At 36.8% G+C, this 20,264-nt stretch overlaps 1 protein-coding gene across 3 annotated transcripts in view; it reads right to left on the reverse strand.

Annotated features, from left to right (window-relative positions):
* Positions 1-20,264, reverse strand: part of LOC150106416 (dysferlin-like) — a 328,783-nt gene that overhangs the window by 2,270 nt on the left and 306,249 nt on the right. For all 3 annotated transcript variants that reach the window (XM_090393128.1, XM_090393127.1, XM_090393129.1), the window contains exon 50: positions 11,606-11,753. In XM_090393128.1, coding sequence (XP_090249254.1) covers positions 11,606-11,753 — 148 coding nt within the window. The remainder of the gene's footprint in view (positions 1-11,605; positions 11,754-20,264) is intronic.

Consider the following 20,264-nt stretch of genomic DNA (forward strand, 5'->3'; position numbering starts at 1 on the left):
GTGGAGTCGCCATATACAGGAACCTCAACAGCTTCACTAATTGTCAACGTATCGTTACCATTGATGTCAGTCGTAAGCTTAGAGTCGAAGAACCATCAGTGGGAGATATATGCCTGGATGACGTAACGATCAACGGTGTATCTAAATTTGTCCTCGGAGCTGTGCACATTCATCTGAACATTTCATCGTCAGCGATAGAATGTTGTATCAATCGATCATTGCTGCAATACTCTAAAAGAATAAAGAAAATAATCTCCAGTGTATCAAGCCAGACCTGCATATGCCCATCATCATCACCGATGACTTCATTGTCAATGTGTAACAAAACCAATCACTGCAGGACTTTTTGGAATGCAAGTTTAATCTCACATACGTTCAGACCATGGCGACCATGCTAGGTAACCCTTGTATTGATTTGACTTTCGCCAGAAACTTGGATGTATTTTGTCTACCGATTGTATCTTACTACTCTTACCATAGACCTGTAATAAATAAAATTATCGATTATTAAACTCGTTTTCATTTATTTACACTTCCCAACACATGTATAATCCACTGGCATGACGTATTCACGTAAAACCCCTCCGGCTGTGCTCCAAGCCACACCCAATTTTTAAAAAAAAAATTTTTTTTGAACAGACTGAGGCTTATTCCATGGCAGATGACTGGGAAAGATTAACAAGATGATGTAGGCATTAATTCTGGGGCACACAGATTCAGTGCATTCGAATAATACCATTGGGACTAGATGTTGTCCACATTCTGTTTTATTTCTTGCAGAAAAACTTTTCAGTCTTACTTTTGAGAACACCCAAATATTTAGATGAGATGAGAAGATGGGATTTTCTAACATCCCAGGATGCTACAAAGGCAATACATACATTGCCTTCTTAGCATCCAAACAGGCTTTCTCTTCCATGTGAGGCATAGCTTTATTTCTATATAAACAAATCCATCCAACTACTCAATGCAGCTCTCGTACGCCCACAGATCCGAGACCCTTCAACACGTCAGCAGGAGAATTCATTCCGATAATAGGGTAATCAATCCGTCTTATGGGATGAGTTGTTTATTATTACATGTTGGAAAATTAACTTCTCTTTTATGATACACGCGATTTCGTATATTGATGACTATTTATACATTAACTTATCTACACTATCTCTTCTTGGCACTCAGCCAACTAAGGTTCTCGTATCTGTGTTTGGACAGTACCACTAAAATTACTCTAACTCAGTACATAAGAGAACTTATTGATTAATGATCCAGTTCACTATTTTTTCAGACAGTTTGATTTTGCAGTTTCTCCTAATATTTCCACAGTAGAAATATTTGGAGAAACTGCAGAGTTTTTTTGGAGAATCTCTCAGATGTGGTATCAATAAAACCTCCACTTTCACTGTTCATACATGCATTTCTTACTCTTCACTTCCTTCTGCATTTCTTGAACATGGATCTATAGGGGTGTTGAATGAATTAACTACAGTATTAACAGATTTCTTCTTTCCTTTTCATTTTCTTCTCAGCCACAGTACTAATGTGCTACAGGTTAAACAGTCTCTCACATATGAAATGACCATAAAAAATGTCCTTGGATCTTGAATGAGAACTCTTTCAACAAAAGAATGATTCATTCAAGATTTAACAAGAACACAATAAGTAATAAAATACTTTTACTATTAGCAAAGTAAGCATATTATATGATAGAACATATCACATTTTTACCAGAAGTAAAAATAGAAGAAAGATTGTATGTCTAAACATATTGTTTAAAACATTAATGTTTAATTATGCTCTATACAAAAACGTGTATCTATGTGCTAACAAGAGTCCAAAGGTTGCTTGCTAACCACCGTCGATGATGTAAACCCGAGGCAAAGGCATTCTTAGAAAGCGAATGGAACTCGCGTTCTACAAATAGAGCGCTCATTGAGGAGAGAGAGGTATGATGCCACTTCGTAAGAGCGAATAGGAAGGCACCGCGAATAAGATTCGAATGTGGAAAGAGGGCACTGTATCAGAGGATAAGTAAGAGTTCATGCGTGTTTGAACCCCCCCCCCCCGTTTTTTTCCTGTTCCGGTTTTTCTCGTGTGGACCAGCAGTGCTGACTGATCGATGGTGCCGAACTGCAATCTCCTTCCCAGGTGCTAACTGAAGGAGTCTGGCATGCTATACGCGAGATGACAGCAGTTCTCCAAATTGGGCCATCGGTAAAGCTTTTGCCGATGTTGAGTTGGCAAAGGATTCCTTTTGATGGCGGTCAAGCTAACGACAGCCAACCATCAGATGAGCAAGTGCACAGCAAAGAAAGGTGGCCATTTCGTAACGAACATGACTTCCACGTGGCGGCAATCTACCATAGCAGAAAGATATCACCTCACAAAGGATGGACGAAAGAACCACGACATCTTCATGTCAAGGCGGTAAAGTACTGAAACTTTTTATATCTATGGTAATAATTAACTTTAGAGGAAAGAAGGAACTGACTAGGATGAAAAAGAACTTTAAAGTAACTTTGTGCTCAGTGATTTAGTGACTGTGTTGGACTGGTAGTCTGAGAACTTTTTCTATGTAAGCCTGAGTTTTGTCTGAGCATGAGACTGATTTTACCACTCATAAAACTACGGACCTATGCATAAGGGGAATATAAAGGAAGTTAAGAGCAATTTAGGCCATGACTATATGCTAAGATTACTTTAAGCTACTTAATTTAATAAAGTTAGGTAAACCTCCAGGAAAGTTTCTTTGGACAAGAATTTTCTGTCCTAAAGCTCTGACTGGCGCAACTAAAACAAACATATCATCAGAGCTTGAAAAAGGGTCCCAGAGAGATAGTTTAGAGATATTCTTAGGCGGCACAAGAGAAATAATAGTAGTGAAATTTATAGAAGGACTGGCGCAGCTAAAACAAACATATCATCAGAGCTTGAAAAAGGGTCCCAGAGAGATAGTTTAGAGATATTCTTAGGAGGCACAAGAGAAATAATAGTAGTGAAATTTATAGAAGGACTGGCGCAGCTAAAACAAACATATCATCAGAGCTTGAAAAAGGGTCCCAGAGAGATAGTTTAGAGATATTCTTAGGAGGCACAAGAGAAATAATAGTAGTGAAATTTATAGAAGAACAACGACATAAGTCTATGGCATTCAGGATTCTTCATCATTTGTGCAGGAATTGAAAAAGAAGAATGATGCCAAAAAGGTTGGTCTTACCTTTGGCTGATGTTACAATAGTAATATCAGGATGTGTGAAAGGTGAGAGCATAGAAGCAGAAATTATCTCAGCAGTGAACCATTAAGATCATCTTTAAAAAGACAGTTTTTTCTCCCAGCTGTTGTGAGTTACAGTGTGTGCTGAATGCAAAGTTATCTGGAGTTTAGTTTTCAGCCACTTGAGACATACTTAAGTTTTCTTAGAATGGCTTGTCACACATATTAGCAAAGCAAACCAAGGCTGGATAGTGACCTGAAATTCTGAATGGAAAGGAAAAATGAAGGTCTTGTTTCAGTAAAGACTATTTCTGTTATTTGATGAACAGCCATCTGGATCAATGAGAATACAAAGATCACTTTCGTACCATTGTAATGATAAAAGACATGAGACTACATGAAAGAAAGATATTTGCAGTATGAGAAAATTATAGTTGGAATTACCAAGAGGAGAGTTGACATACACAGCATATTTGGAAGGAGACTTCATTAAAAATGGTAAGAGTGTTGAGAGGAAGGCAAAGATTAACTCCTATTTTGATAGGTAGATAGATTTGTGTTCTTAAACTGACTAAAAGCATTAACATACACTTTTACTCCATATATGCTATTAAGTTAATGATATAACAACATGGTTAGCTTAACAAAGTTACCAAGACTTGAAAAGGAAGTTTGAAATTAACATTAAAATTACTTTTAATCTAATGTTCTTTAAGCCATAGTTTAAATTGGTAGTATAGACCATATCCTCTGGTTGAAAAGACTTAGGTTTGAATCCCAAAGAACCTTTCTCATAGCTCTTCAACTGCAAGTAAGTTAACCGGTCTCATATGGAGGTTGCAGGGTTTTTCCTCCTACTCTGGTTTTTTCATCATGCAAAACTGGCAAGACGAAAAATTGTATGCTGGCCTAGTTACCTGTGCCAGAGGTTGCTGCTGGTCTGTCAAATCTCAAATTACTTTATGTATCAACAATGGTTTAGATTGAGGAAACTGGTAAGTGCTGCTGCTGCTTCCTAAAGAAAATGTTCGGGCATGTATTTTTATGTAATATATAAAGCTTTTAAAAAAAATTTTTTTTAACATAACGTTTCTATTCCCATGACAGAGCTTTTCTGAAAGAACTGAACCGCCTATTTTTGGGGATTTGCTCCTGTAAATAGATAAAAGTACGTTTTCCCTATTCCCCCCCCCCCCCTCAACAAGACTGAAGCAAAATTTTATTCTGTCCCTTAGATCTCAAATACACCTCAAAAGATAAAGTACTAAATAAATAACCACCACACGTTTCAACTAACCTATCTATTTGCCAGATGAACTCTTATCTTCTTTTGCATCCAGAGTGTATAAAGTACCCTCTGCTTATAACTTGGCTCATTATGAAGAGAAAAAAAAAGTGTTAGCATCTAAGAATATAAGAAATATACTGGCTACTATTATTAAAGCAGGTTATGACTGACAGACTGTGCTTTGAGATATCTGAGACACTGACAAAATTAGAGAAGAAAACTACAGTGCTACGCAGAGGCCATTAGAAGTTGGAATTAACATTTTTATTTTGGAGTTATTAGCAGCTATGAAGCACGCTCGAAACCTCAGTTATGGCTGCATTAAATTACTAGATATGTGGTAGATAGTCGATCTTAAAATGACTAATAGCTATGAACTTCATTTTATTCAACATTAGAGGGTGCCAAAGTAAGACATTACTTCTTTTGCCCATACAATTTTCAATTGCTTCCACTGTTACTTATTACTAAGTACGTGTGTGTGTGTGTGTGTGTGTGTGTGTGTGTGTGTGTGTGTTGTGAACAGGTTGTCTGCTCAGAAGATGCTGGTTTGAAATCCATAAAAATGTTAGCAGTTGAATAAACATCTGTTATTGATGTATTTGATACCCAGTGATACATACATCTTCAAGGAACTTCCAATGGTCACGATCCTCTGCCACCAAATTCTGGTGGGATTCCCAAACGTGAATATGCTGGTAGGTACAAGTAATTTAAGCGGTGACAAACATAGTATGAGAGAAGATATGAAAGGTCTGTTGGAAGAAGCGAGAAAGAAATTGTAGAATTACTACCTAGATATGATAGTACTGAATTAAGGAAGGTAATGATAAATGATTTCACACGCAGGCTATGCAGAAAATATGGATGCGAGTTTTTAGACGTATGGGGTGTGTTTGATGGCAGAAAAGATTTGTATAAGAATGATGGTCTGCACTTGAATTCATTTGGCATCAGAAGCCTAGGGAAATTACTTCTTGATATGAGACTTAATGCAGAGTCAGGGAAACTAGATCATCAAGGGAGGAATGGGGAAAATGTGTGTGAAAGTTCACCTATGGTATACAAACGTGATAAAGGTATAAATGCCTTTGAACATGGTTATGTATGTGGCGAAGGAGTGGAAAAATATGCTTTGGGTTCGGACCTTTTAAGTATGCCTGGGGAGGGAAAAGAGAAAATTCTAGAACAAGACCAAATACATTGCATATCTAATTTTAAGAATAGGCTAGGTCATAATTTATTATGTCTATACACAAATGCCAGGAGCATTAGAAACAAAGGGATTGAGTTTGATGCTTTATTGAATACCATGTGACTTAAGATTGTTGGCATTAGTGAAACCTGGCCATCAGAATCAGATATGGTAAGTGGGATCGAGTGTAGCAGATATACTGTTTTTAGGAATGACAGAAGAGATAGGAGAGGAGGAGTGCTACTAATGATATCAGATGACTTAAGTACAGTTAGGGTAGAAATACAAGAAAGCAATGATGGAACAATGTCCCATGTAGCGATGAGTTTGAGGCTATATGGTGGGGTATTGCTACAGACCTGGCAGCTCAGTTGCAGGGGACAAAGAAATGCATCGCCAATTTAGCCTTATGGGTACCAAGCGAATGATCATTATGGGTGACTTTAATTTTCTAAACATTGATTGGGTAGAAGAGAAATCTCATGATCAGAGAGAACAGAAATTTATTGAATTGTTGTGAGAAAACTTTCTCAAGCAGCATGTAAAAGAAGGAACTCTAGGTCAAAGAGTGTTGGATTTGCTCATAGCATCAGAAGGGATCTCTGTCAAGAATATGGCTATTTTACCACTAATTGGTGACAATGATCATTCTGTTCTTTCTTGGGAAGTATCTACTTGTATTGAAGCTCCGATTAAATCGGGCTACATGCTGAATTACAAAGCTGGAAATTATAATCAACTTAGAAGAATACTATCTTTGGTCCCATGGTATCAGTTACTGAATGGAAAAAATGGTAAGAACTCGCATACAGAAATGGGTAGACAAGCATTCTGTACTCTGCAGGGTGCAGCATGGGTTGGCTAAAGGAAGGTCATGTTTTAGCAATTTGCTCATATTTTATAACAATGTTACGGCCGAGTTGGATAAAGGAAATGGATACACTATGATAATGTTGGATTTTTCTAAGACATTTGATAGGATACCATATAGGTATTGTTGGCTGTTGTGTAAACTGGAGAATATAGGATTGGAACATAATCTAGTGACTTGGATCAGTGATGGTTGACAGACGTATATCAAAAAGTGGTATACAGTGGGTGTGAATCTGCCAGATTTAAGATAACCAGTGGTGTACCTCAGGGTTCAGTCCTCCTTGGGCCATTATTGTTCAATCTATACATTAATGACATCAAGCAGGGGTCTATCATCCAATTTGCAATTGTTTGCTGATGATGCAAAGATAGGCAGGGCAATCTGGGTGCTACTGATATTCAACAATTACAAAAATGATTTGAATAGACTGGAAATCTGGGCAAATGAAAATGGCTGTCAGTTTAATGTTAGTAAGTGTAAAGTTATGCACTTACTAACATTAATTTGCTAGCATGAACTTTAATAATGGCATGATTAGAGTTCCAGCGGCATATCATATTAGCGGGGTTATGTTACAAGACACTGAAGAGGCAAGGGTCTTGTAACATAACAAACAATTGCAAATTGGATGATAGACCCCTGCTTGATGTCATTAATGTATAGATTGAACAATAATGGCCCAAGGAGGACTGAACCCTGAGGTACACCACTGGTTATCTTAAATCTGGCAGATTCACACCCACTGTATACCACTTTTTGATATACGTCTGTCAACCATCACTGATCCAAGTCACTAGATTATGTTCCAATCCTATATTCTCCAGTTTACACAACAGCCAACAATACCTATATGGTATCCTATCAAATGTCTTAGAAAAATCCAACATTATCATAGTGTATCCATTTCCTTTATCCAACTCGGCCGTAACATTGTTATAAAATATGAGCAAATTGCTAAAACATGACCTTCCTTTAGCCAACCCATGCTGCACCCTGCAGAGTACAGAATGCTTGTCTACCCATTTCTGTATGCGAGTTCTTACCATTTTTTCCATTCAGTAACTGATACCATGGGACCAAAGATAGTATTCTTCTAAGTTGATTATAATTTCCAGCTTTGTAATTCAGCATGTAGCCCGATTTAATCGGAGCTTCAATACAAGTAGATACTTCCCAAGAAAGAACAGAATGATCATTGTCACCAATTAGTGGTGACAATGATCATTCTGTGAAAGTTGCAAATACAACTCAGAGGATAATTGCTATGTTGAAGCAAATGTTGACATGTAAGGATAAGGAAGTAATTTTGCCTTTTTATAAGACCACATTTGGATTACTGTGCACAGATTTGGTCTCCCATGTTCCAAGGGGATAAAGAAGATGTGGAAAGGGTGCAAAGAAGAGTTACAAAAATTATATCCGGATTATGGGATTTAGATTATGAGGACAGATTGTGAGTATGTGTATTACAGACTCTGGTTAACAGGTGAAAGAGGGGTGATATGATAGAAGTCTATAAACTTTTGAATGGATGTTATAACATTTCAACTGATGAAAATTTTTTGTTATATGGAAGGTGGGAAATGAACATGGGGCATCCAGAAGTTAAATTTATTTGCAGTCAAGAAAGGGGTAAGAGCTAGGTTTTTCTCCCAGAGAGCAGTGAGTGGAATAATTTGCCTTTAGGGGTAGTGGGTGCATCTAGTGTGAATGAATTCAAGGGTTGGTATGATAGCAGGGATGGTAATTTATAGTCTCCCTCGATGAGTCCTTGACTGCTTGAGGTTTCAGATAATAATAATAATAACGACTAGGATCTGTACTTAAATTTTGTAGATCTGAAAAATGCATATGACAAGGTGCTCAGAGAAAAGCTTTTCAAAACACAATTTTATGGGATAAATGGAACATTATGCAGAGCAGTACATAGCCTATATTTAAGTCGTAAGTCAGCAGTTAGAAGTGAAGATGGTTTAATGTAAAATCAGGGGTAAGACAGGATGCACATGAAAGAAATGCGGCATTAAAATCAGAGGTATTTAAAATCAGAAACTTAGCTCTTTATGATGTACTTATATGCTTAGAAGTACATCATCTGCATAAAGCATACTTCTGATTTTAATATCAGGTTTAATTCCACTTTTTTAATTCTGGAGACTTGCACATATCTAGTGCAAGTCTTCAGGATTCTATAACTAAATTGAATAACAGCTATAACAAACTTGGCATGAAAATGAGCAATAAAAAGACCAAAACTATGAAAATATGCAGAAACACTGAACACACACGGGCTTCATTCTGAATGGAGAGGCTATAGAATAAGTAAAATATTTCAGTTTTTAGTGAAGATGGTAAGTTAAATCTGGAAATAAACAGAATAAGCAAAGCTGGTATGTGGGTAGCTAGCTGAATAAATTCAATGGAATAAGAGAGAAATTAGCCAAAACACCAAACTAGCAGTATACAAACCATTGTTCAAAACCAGTTTTAAGTTTGGATGTGAGAGTTGGATTAGAAATCAAGCACTTGATCAAAGACTAGAGACCACAGATATGAGGGTTCTGAACAAAACTGGAGAAGTGAACAGATGGTATCAACAGAAGAATCATATTAAAAATGAAGATATTAGAAAGGAACTTGATTTTATTAACATTCAATAATGTGTCAGCAGAGCTAATGTAAGGTGTAAAATTAGGTGTATAATTAGTTAAAAGCAGTTCTTACAAGCTTGTTACATTCTCACTATGTGTACACTCGCTCCTATACCATCACATCAGTTCTAAGTCTTACCAGAATTATCGTGGCTCCAAAAGGACACGTAGTTGGCCACCGCTGTTATAGTTCTTCTCTTATCTGGTCTCCCCACCTTTTTTGTGGTGTTCCTCTTAGTCTCTTCCTCTCAAATTTCATTTCATGCATTCTTCTTGGTATTCTTTCTAAATTCATTCTCGTTAGATGTGAAAACCACGTTAAGTGAGAGTTCATAAGCATTGCTCCACTTTAGTCCTGAACTATTCTAATGTCCACATTTTGATTCTATATTTCTGTTTTTGTCCTTAAAACTTTCATTTCCATTGTTTGTAGTCCGTTTTAAAGACAATTTTGAGTTTGATGTGAATGGTCGGTTTATTTTTAAAAAAAGAGGAATGTAAACATTAAATGGAAATGTTTATTCTCATATGTACAGGGTGTTCGGGATAAATTTGACAGTTTCGTAAGGAAAAAGAAAATCTTCTTTGTATCTATTAAATTTAATGAATTGACAAAAAAACATTACAGGCAGAGTTAATTACAATACTATCAACAAGATTTACTCAAAATAACCACCATTAGCATCGATCACAGCTTCAATTCTGCTTCGGAACCTCGAACAAGCTGATGCTACAGTCTCCCTGGGAAGGGCCGCAAAAACTGTTTTAATTTTATCCATTAACTGGGCTTTTGTATTACTGGAAGTGCAATTGGTGTCTTTTTCAACTGCGCCCCATACAAAATAATCCATGGGGTTAAGGTCTGGGGAGTTTGGAGGCCAAACATTTGGACTGGTGAAGTCGTAGAAATTTTCAGACAACCATTTTTGACTTTTCCCAGAGGTGTGGCAAGGGGCCGAATCCTGCTGCCATACATACGGCCTATCATTGGCTACCCTTGTTATCCAGGGCTTGACTACAGTTAGCAACTCCACGAACAAAGCCCGAATTCCAATGCCAGGGTTCTTCAACACCTGTTCCTGCAGATTTGCGAGGAATTCTGCTGTACGAACGCAATCAGATCGTCTGCTAGGGATCTTTCTTCTTGCTACATCCTCGTAGTCACCATTGCAAGTCTCTAGTTCATGCCTGATTGTTTTTACTGTATTCAGGGAGCATTGGGCAGCAGTCGTAATATCCTTATTTTGATGGCGGGCACGAATCATCATGATACAAGTTATTCTCTTCCATGATTCAGGTGGGTTCCAGCTATCCATCCTTTCTGACATCTTGTATATGAATGAAGAAGGGTCCAAACTTTTAAATGAAGAGAAGTGTGTGTTAATACATGTAACTTACGGAAAAATATAATTAATTATAAATATGTCAAATTTATCCCGAACACCCTGTATATATAGCAGATGATCCAGTGGCTTATTTTTCATATAGCAATATTAACTAGTTCTTAGCTATATCCTTCCATAATAGATGAAAATTGATCAATTACTGGTGCCAGATATATACCAGGCTAGTTGTTTAAGTGGATAGTATCTGTTCTTCAACCAACAGGATGTGGATTCAAATCCCACTGAGGCATTACACTACTGAATGTTTTTAGGTGACAGATTATATTCACCCAGTGTGAGGGCATTATACTGCTTAATCGTGCTAAATCTGAAGTGGTTTGAAAAATTCCATATTTGGTTTCTAGAGCAGGTGTGTTTGGATTACCTAACCATTATTCCACCCACGGGCATTAATGTATATAGGTTTACATCTCTTTATGGATGTGTGTGTTGGGGGAGGAAGGTGGTATAAAAAAAAAATAAATAATAATAAAAAAGGTAGACTGTGTTGCTAAATGAAACTAATTACTCTCTGAAGTCCAAAAACAACATGTGAAAAGCCTTTACAACAAAAGATAGTGCTATTAGGTTTTCTATATCAAATTTTTTTAATATCAAATTTAATCATGTCCTCTGCATTAATATAACATAGATGTAAATAGTAACTGTTTTCTATAGCTGATGAAAGTTTAAAATATATACTTAACATTTTTCAAATTAATGTGTTCCGAATTGTATATAATCTAGGATTGACAGTATGATATTTGAAGACTGGGATTTAAGCCAACAGCAACATCCATTCACCACGACCAATGTAACCACATCACATTGTTAGCAAGACTCTTACAAAAATATGAAACTTTAAAAAGAAAAACTTATCAATTCGCATTTTGATGAGCTGCTTTTTGATTAATTTTTCAATGAATATCATATACTCAAATCTTTAAATCATATACATGTGAAGCACACACATCTTTTTTTAATTTAAAAATTATACTTACAGGAAATGAGTAGATAAAAATGATGACAAGAAGAATGGCAAGAAATATGAGTAGCATTGTGATGATGTACCACTTGTAGTTCTTCCAAATTATGAATTTGAATGATCTCCATGGTGATGTGATCCAAAGGAATGACGTTGCTGGCCGCCTGGGAAAAATCAAAAGTAGTTATTGTCCATTTCTCTAACACATACTACTGTATATCTGAACTGTACATTGGAATCGCTGATACCACTTCAGTATCATTGATTCCCATTCCTATATATGATATGTAATGAAAAATAGAAACCAGAATTCATAGTACACACATAAAAGACATGTATCTGTCTTTCATTACACAGTGATTCTCATTCCTATCTATGAATCCTATGTGATGAAAGAAAGAGACACAAAAGACATTACAAGAATTAAACATTGAAACACTTGCATAAAATTTTTATTAATAACACAATTTTAAGTTGTGTTATATGACTAAAGAGAAAATAAACAAAAAAAAAAAAAAGAAAAATTAATTTTCCCATTTAAAAAAAATATGTATGTTAAAGGCTTAAGAATTCAATATTTTCATTTGTTACACTGTCATTTTTAACTGGGTACATTAATAATGATCATGAGAAATGACTGTAGCTCAGGGGAAGTGGTGCTTGCATCCTCTGCACTAAACTGCCTGAATATAGACTTAAGTTCAAGTCTAGTTACTGACTGGAAGAGCTTTTTTTCTTATCATTTCTTTGACCGGTTCCCCGAGTTAGTCGATTTCTGGCACGGACAAATAGGTTTTTTTCCCCCAGGAAACTCTGGTTTTTCATCGCATAAACTGTAGAACCCAATTATTTCAGACAGTAACATATCATGTTAGGGTTAGGTACCAAGAGATGACAGCACTTGTTTGCCCATCTCTTCATCAGTTGCTGCCTACAATTAGTGATAGTTATGGGCCAGCTATCTCTGATTGGCTACTGATGGAGATAGCTAGCCTATGGCTACCAATTTTAACCCTATCAAGTCTTCAAAAGCTAGGTAAGGTTTAAAGGCCTCACCTACTCCCTATAAAGGAATAAGGCATTAGCTGATTGATTGAGAAAATCTAAAAATTATATTTAATGATAAAAATTTTACATAAATGTTTTTTTATTATTATTTTTCAGAATCTATCATTCCTAATCAAATACTGGATTCAGGATCTTATAAAAAACATCAGAGTGACATTTATACTGAGTGAGGAGACAAATATAAGCTTAGTGAAGAGGAAGCCTATAAGTTATCAAATAATAATGGCTGAATCATATTTAATGTGTATTAAAATCAACCATCATGCAGATGATTTATGCACCAGCAAACAATAAGGATCTTGAAAAAAGATCTTTGATAAATTATAGATGTGCATAGAACAAATACTGCATGACATGATTATCCTTATTGATGATATGGATGCTTAAGTTGACAAAAGAAATAACATTTGACCTCCATGGAGTCATCATGAGAGGTACACTATCATATACACAAAACTTATCCAACCATGCTTTAAGCTAATTCAGTGTGTCTACATTCACAACACAATCAGACAATGCATTTCACTTACCAACAACTCTCCATGCAAAGAACCTGCTCCTCACTCCTATGCTCACACCTTCCTTACATTTTCCAGGGATGGCCTCTTATTCTACTCTGTTCCTCCCATTCTAAGAAAAATTTCTTCAATGTCAACCTGATAACCCCTGACTAACTCATATGTCTCCATCATATCCACCTCCTCCTATTTATGAGGCTTGGCAATTTAAATTCTTTCAATCTGTCTTACTCCACATTCGTGAATCTTCTCCAGACCCTTTCTAACATATCCTCATCACCATGAAAACTCCCGTGACAAAATGTGTGCACAATAATTCATGAGGCCTGATCAATGCCCTATACAATGTAATCGTAACCTCTTTATTTTTCATTATCTGATGTGACAACTTCACAACTTGTGCATGTGGTCCCTGAATTTCAGGTCCTTGTCCACCACGACTCTCAGCTCTCTCTCATCTCCTCTACCTTGTTTCAAGTTTTCCCACCAAGTGTATACTTTGCATCCCATCATTGCTTACCAAATTTCTAAAGTTTGCACTTTGCAACAATGAATTCACAGTTCTACTTATCTACCCAATTCATGTTCTCCTGTAAGGAGAAAACATCTGCTTGACTCTGCATTGCTCGCCCTAATTTTGCATCATCTGCAAATCACCAGTTAAGCCCATCCCAATATCATTAATATGCAAATTGAACAACAATGCAAATACACACCCCCTGCAGCACATCGCTAATGACACTTTTCCTTTATGCCTGCACTCCCATACACAACATTCTTACCTATCTTACAGCCTGGCCTATAATTTGTAGAAACAGTCTTATCAACTTTATACAGTGGAACAATTTTACCTTCTACTTTCTTGGAACCTGTGCTGTTATAAGACACTTATTAAACAGGCATGCTAATGCTACTGCGAACTCCCTAGAAAATTCCCTTAAGACACGTGGTGATATGGCATCAAATCCTATTGCCTTATTGACATCAAAGTGATTTATTTCCTCATATACTTCCTGCTTACAATTAAACCATCCTCTCCCATGTCCTCTACAATTGAGTTTTCCACAATTTCACCGCGATTATGAAACTGCATTATAAATTGTTCACTAAATACCTCAATATTGTCTTCTGCAGCAGTTACCATGCTGCCATTTTCATCCATTAACATCACCTTACCATAATCATTTTTCCTTCTACTTGCCACATATCTGAAAAATGGTTTTTCTTGGCCTGATTTGCTCTGAGTCACCTTCCTGGCCTACTCTTTATACTCCTAATGCAATTGATTGCTACCATTATCCTTTTCCTTCTATCTAAGGATACTGTCTCCACAGTATCTCTTCTTCCAAATTTCATGCTTAATCCCTTCATTCATCCATTTGACACCTACTCAGTCTTTTGACTGTTGTTTGGAATACATTTGCACATTGATGTTGTAAATAACTTTTGGTCAATTCCCATGCATCATTTATCTCCCACCTGCTTATTACCTCATTAAATTCTATAATCCCAAGTTGTCTACTACTTTAATCTTTGTATCTCTTCTGGATTATTCCATTGAATTTATTCAGCTAGCTACCCACCATCCCAGCTTTGCTTATTCTGTTTATTTCCAGATTTAACTTACCATCTTTTCCAGATTTAACTTACCATCTTCACTAAAAACTGAAATATGAGACCTGAAAAAAAGGTTAAAATCAGTTTGGGTAGTGGCTATTCCCATAATGCTTAGCATTATATATGTCCATAAGGATATGTACTTTGCATTATGGGAACTAAGGCAATTGACGTGAAGTTATTAGCCTCTATATACAAGTAGCCCAGTGCAAACTTTGTTTGCCTACACTTGGATAAAGGATGTAACCAAGAATATAATTTCTTGGTATCTAATTTATAGTATAACCAAGTGAAAAAAAACTTTCAACAGGCAAAAAACCTGTTCCTCATTCTCTTGCTCACACCCTCCTTTTAGAGCTTCCTGGGATGGCTTCTCATTCTACTCTTATCTCACTCAACTCTATGAAATATCTCCTCCATATGAATCTGATGACAACCCCTCACCAACTTATATGTCTCAATTATATCTCCTCTTCCTTCTATCCAAGGCTGTATAACCTGCATTCTCTCAATCTGTCTTCATATTCCACATTGAACTGATCTTACACTGACAGTCAAATCTCCTCTGGACCCACCCAGATATCCTCATCCCCTGAAAAACCAGATCTGTTCACAGTAGTCCTTATCCAGTGTGATCAAGGTCTTATACAAGAGAACCATAATCTCTTTGCTTCTTCATGTCAAGGTCGTCCTCATTACTGCAATAAGTGACCATTGTTTATGAACCCAATTCTGAATTCTAGTCCTCACCAATGTCTCTTACACCTTAGCCACAAACCCTAGACATACAAATTAGACTAATTTATTGCCTCAGTCTTATCTCTCTCTCACCTTCATTAAATAATTGTATTTAATGATATAATCTATATCCCATTCTTTCCTAACAAATTTCAAGATCTGATACTTTAACATCAAACTGATAGCTCCACTCTTTTACCTAATTACACAGTCTATTGAGATCCTCCTGTAAGGCCAGAACATCTGCTCTACTGCTCATCCTTCATCCCAACTTTGCATCATTTGCAAACAGCTGCATATCTCCAGTTAAGCCTGTCCCATTTGTTAACATATATGTTAAACAATAACGATGCCAAGACAGATTCCTCTGGAACTCTGTTAGTGATCTCCCCCTCCCCATATGTTTTGAAGGAAGTGTCTTGGACTATCTCAGATAGATAGGTATTTGCAACCTGCAAATACCTATCAGCCAATCAATGCACTAGTGTCTTATCCAATCCCATCTATTTCAATTTAGTTTTCAGCTTGTCGTGTGTCAGTCTATCAAATATGCAAATATATCATTGTATAAGCATCTCCCTTATTTAGTGAATTTGTTATAGTACATGAGCAGACTGCTAAAACTTGACAAACCCATGCTAACCATCACAGAGAATACTGCTATTATGAACCCAATTCTGAATCCTAATTAGTCCTTACCAACCATTCTAACACCTTAACCACAACCCCAGACATGCAGATTAGATTGTAGTTTGTAGCCTTAGTGATTTTACCATTTCCATTCCTTTGGGAGTTGTCCTGTTGCAAGACTTGTGCTAAGCAGGTGCACCAAGGATATTATTAATTCCCTGGAGCAGTCCAAGACACCTCCTTCAAAACTTATAAGAGCAGTTCAGTATGATTATATATCAAGTGCTAATACCACATTGACATCAAGTTTACTTAATTTCTCATATACCTCTTGCTCACTCACTATCCGTCCCTCCACCATACCCTTAACATCTATGCTTCAAATAATGTCACATTCATAATAATGAAATTCCCTGATAAAATACTTACTAAATCCCCTGCAGCAGTTGCAATCTACCACTGTCATCCACTAACATCATTCTTCCAAAATCGTTTTTTCTTCTACTTGACACGTAGCAAAAGAACCCATACAAGATTTTACTTAGCTTGACTGGATAATTTCTGCTCACACTACAATTTTGCTTTTGTTACCAAGTCACCTTCCTGTTTGCTCTTTGTACTCTTCATGCAAGTGATTATTATAAATATCTTATGTTGCCTCTATAGTGCCCCCTTCCAGATTTCAAGCTTCATCCTATCCATTTTACTCCTTCCTTATTTAACTTTTTCACCTTTGGAATACACTCAGATATTGTTGCTATTAAACAGCTCTTGATCAACACCCAAGCAGCATCTATCTCCTTTCTACCTAACTCCTCTTTCCATCTATGGCTTCTGGTTGTCTCCTAGGCTTTTCATAATGACCAGTTCTGTAGTTCCACATATATCCCTTTTTCACAGAATTTCTCTTATGACTGGCTACAGTAGAAGAAACCACCTCAGTCACTTTCACCAACTGGCAGAAGATTAGACACTGTTCATAGTCACATTCTCTGAAAATATGATCAGATCTAAGACTGGCACAATCCTCTTGGGCTCCTCTGTTACATATTGCCTAAGATAGTTGTCCCTTAAGAACTCAAGAAATTCATTCTCATTTCATGATGCTATTCCTTTATTCCAAACAGTATTGCCATAATTAAAATCACTCATAACAATCACCTTTTTCCAGTTCATGAAGCCAATTTGTCTTTACATTTTTTTTTTTTTTTTTTACCCTCCACATTTTCTGGCCTATGCAAAATCAACTGAACCATACTGCTTTAAAACCAATGCTCCTATTCTGCTCTCATATGCAAACCTTGTGTAGACATAATTCCCATACAGCAGCACTCTCCATCCCTGCTAGCATTTCCTATCCTCACAAAAAACCCCTGTTTCTATCATGATATCATTCTCATCCAAACATGTTTCACTTAACTATTTTGAGTGAATAAACAAAATCATGCAACAATTTCATTTTCCTCATCTCTGATACTCCTGGCATTTGCAAAAACCAACTCTACCTCCCCAAGGTGCATCCTGGGATGTTGGGAATCCTAGCCAGAATCGGATTTGGACCCAGTAATGCGAACAGAGTTCTGGTAAACACTTCAGAACCCTAGTCAGGAGAAATGTATATCTGACTACACCAAAGATACCATGATTACAGCAAAAGAAACGGCCCCAAGTCTTGTGTGGCCCACACTCACCTCTCTATGGGGTGGTAAAGCATTGGGAGGGACCAAGGATGCTAACAATATCCCAGAAGGCAGGCAGGTTGCCTATTAGATCTTTGAAACTGACAATTGGTACCCTCAATACTCAAACTTTGGCAAGAGACTACCTACAGAATAGATTAATTAATAAGAATTAACCAATATCAACTTAGATATTCTCCTAGTAAATGAAACAAAGATTAAAAGAATTAACAGCAAGATGGTACCATGGCTCCCAGATACATCTGGGAGCATCCTCAAACAATGGGAAACAAGGCAGAATGGGTTTTATTTTTAAATCTAAGCTCATCAATTTGATCCTTTCTTTTAACATCACATCTGAAAGAATAGGTGTGTTACAACATTCGTAGTCAATAATCAAGAAATAGAAAATTTCTACATGAATCTTGAACATGAATTAAATTATAAGTCAACATACACATTCACTAGTGGAGACTTTAATGCCAAATAGGATGTGGAAAACAAAATGAAAAGTTTATAGAAACAGCTGAACAATTTATTATGAATACTTTTTCAACAAACGCCCAGGAAGAAGATGGACTTGGCAATCACTGAATGGAGACAAAAATGAAATACAAGGAGTGTTCAAAAAAAGACCAAACTTTTGCTATAAGAACTTTATTGCTCATTTTACAACATTTTAAGCACTGTCCCCTTCAAAGTAGTCACCTCTATTGGCAATACACCATTCCCAACGTTTCTACCATTGTTAGAATGCACTTTGTGATTGTGTGCAGTTCTCTTATTGCATTTTCCTGAATCTCCTCTATGGTTTGGAAACAAAGTCCTTTCAAAGTGGTTTTAAGTCTCATCTCTTGTTATGATGTTCTTAAAGTTTTCATTACTATTTGCATTAGCAAGCAGTTCCTGAACTGATTTCAACATGTTCTCTTTCTGATTGTCAGTCAACAAATGTGGCACGAATTATGCATTGATGCAGCACATCTGAAGTTTTCAGTCAAAATTTGATGGCAAGATCCTATGCTGGTGCTCACTTCGTCAGCAACTTCTTGGACAGTTAAACAACGATTTCCATGAATTACTGCACAAATTCTCTTGACACAGTCATCGGCTGTTGATGTGGAAGGTCATCCAGGCCTAGGATCTTCACCAACTGATGTTCTTACCTTTTTAAAATGCTTAAACCACTTAGTGCTGCGTTCGGCTTATACAATCCTCCCCATATGCTTGGTTAAGCAACTGAAATGTCTCTGAAATGTAAAATTATTACCAAGCTGGCAGCAACCTTTCACACACACACACCGTCCTTCAAGCTCTTGCAGATGAACATACAGAATACTTATTGGCAACCAAGAATAACGAGAAAAACCACCTACAAGATGGGAAGACTCATTAGTGAGATTGATGGGTATAACATGGAAGAGAGGCTCAAGATCGAGATCAGTGGAGGCATCTTTGTGACCTTGCTCATGGAGAAATCTTGAATGAAACACAGGTCCATCAAGGTAATTCATTTCCTGGTCTCTAATGATGCTATGCATGCCACCCCATCTGTGACTTCTCCACACACCATCATAACCCCTTATCCCATATCTCACCAGATTCAGCTACTCCTCATGCATTCCCAAGCCTTCCCATTCGTATACTCACCAACGCCATACGCATTTATTACTGCTTCCAGAATCTAAATTCCTTACACTGTGTCTCCCCAACCACCCTGACCTCTCCTCCATTTCCTTCTGGCTTGCATTCCTGTTCTCACATCTCATAACAATATTGTACTAAAAATTAAGGATGCCAAGAAATTATATTCTTGGTTTAATCCTTTATCCTATATATTTAATCATTTATCGGTACCATCAACATAAGAAGCCTGAATGACAAAGAAATGGAACTAGCAGAGGAATTGGATGAGTACCAGATCAACATAATAGGAGGGACAAACAAAAAAGACAAAAACTGGTGAGATCTTTCTGAGTAATAAATACAAAATGTTATATTCAGGCAATGAAAATCAAGGGAAAGAAGAAGCAGAAATTCGGAAATTTTTAAGATCACCGAAAGATCCTCATCCATTCTACAAATACTCTGGAGTATATAATATACCTTGCTCATGTGGTATTAGTTACGTAAGTCAGACCTCCAGAAGCTTTGAAACGAGAAAGAAAGAACACATAGGATATGTCAGAAACAACAAACAAGACATTTCAGGCCTTTCTTGCCACTTTGCCTCTACTAACCATATTGAGTGGGATAAGAGCCTTATGCCCTATACAGAAGATAACTACCATTCGAGAACCTTCAAGGAAGCAGCTACAGTCGCCCGTAAAACTGAAAACCTAAACAAGAATCACGGTCTAACCTTACCAGAAATTTGGAAAGCTTTTATCAGATCATTAAACATCAAAGAAATGAACTTTCATGA

Source organism: Typopeltis vanoorti, chromosome 5 (genome assembly GCF_054136105.1).
Source record: "Typopeltis vanoorti isolate ZY-2024b chromosome 5, IOZ_Tvanoo_1.0, whole genome shotgun sequence".
NCBI lineage: Eukaryota > Metazoa > Arthropoda > Arachnida > Uropygi > Thelyphonidae > Typopeltis > Typopeltis vanoorti.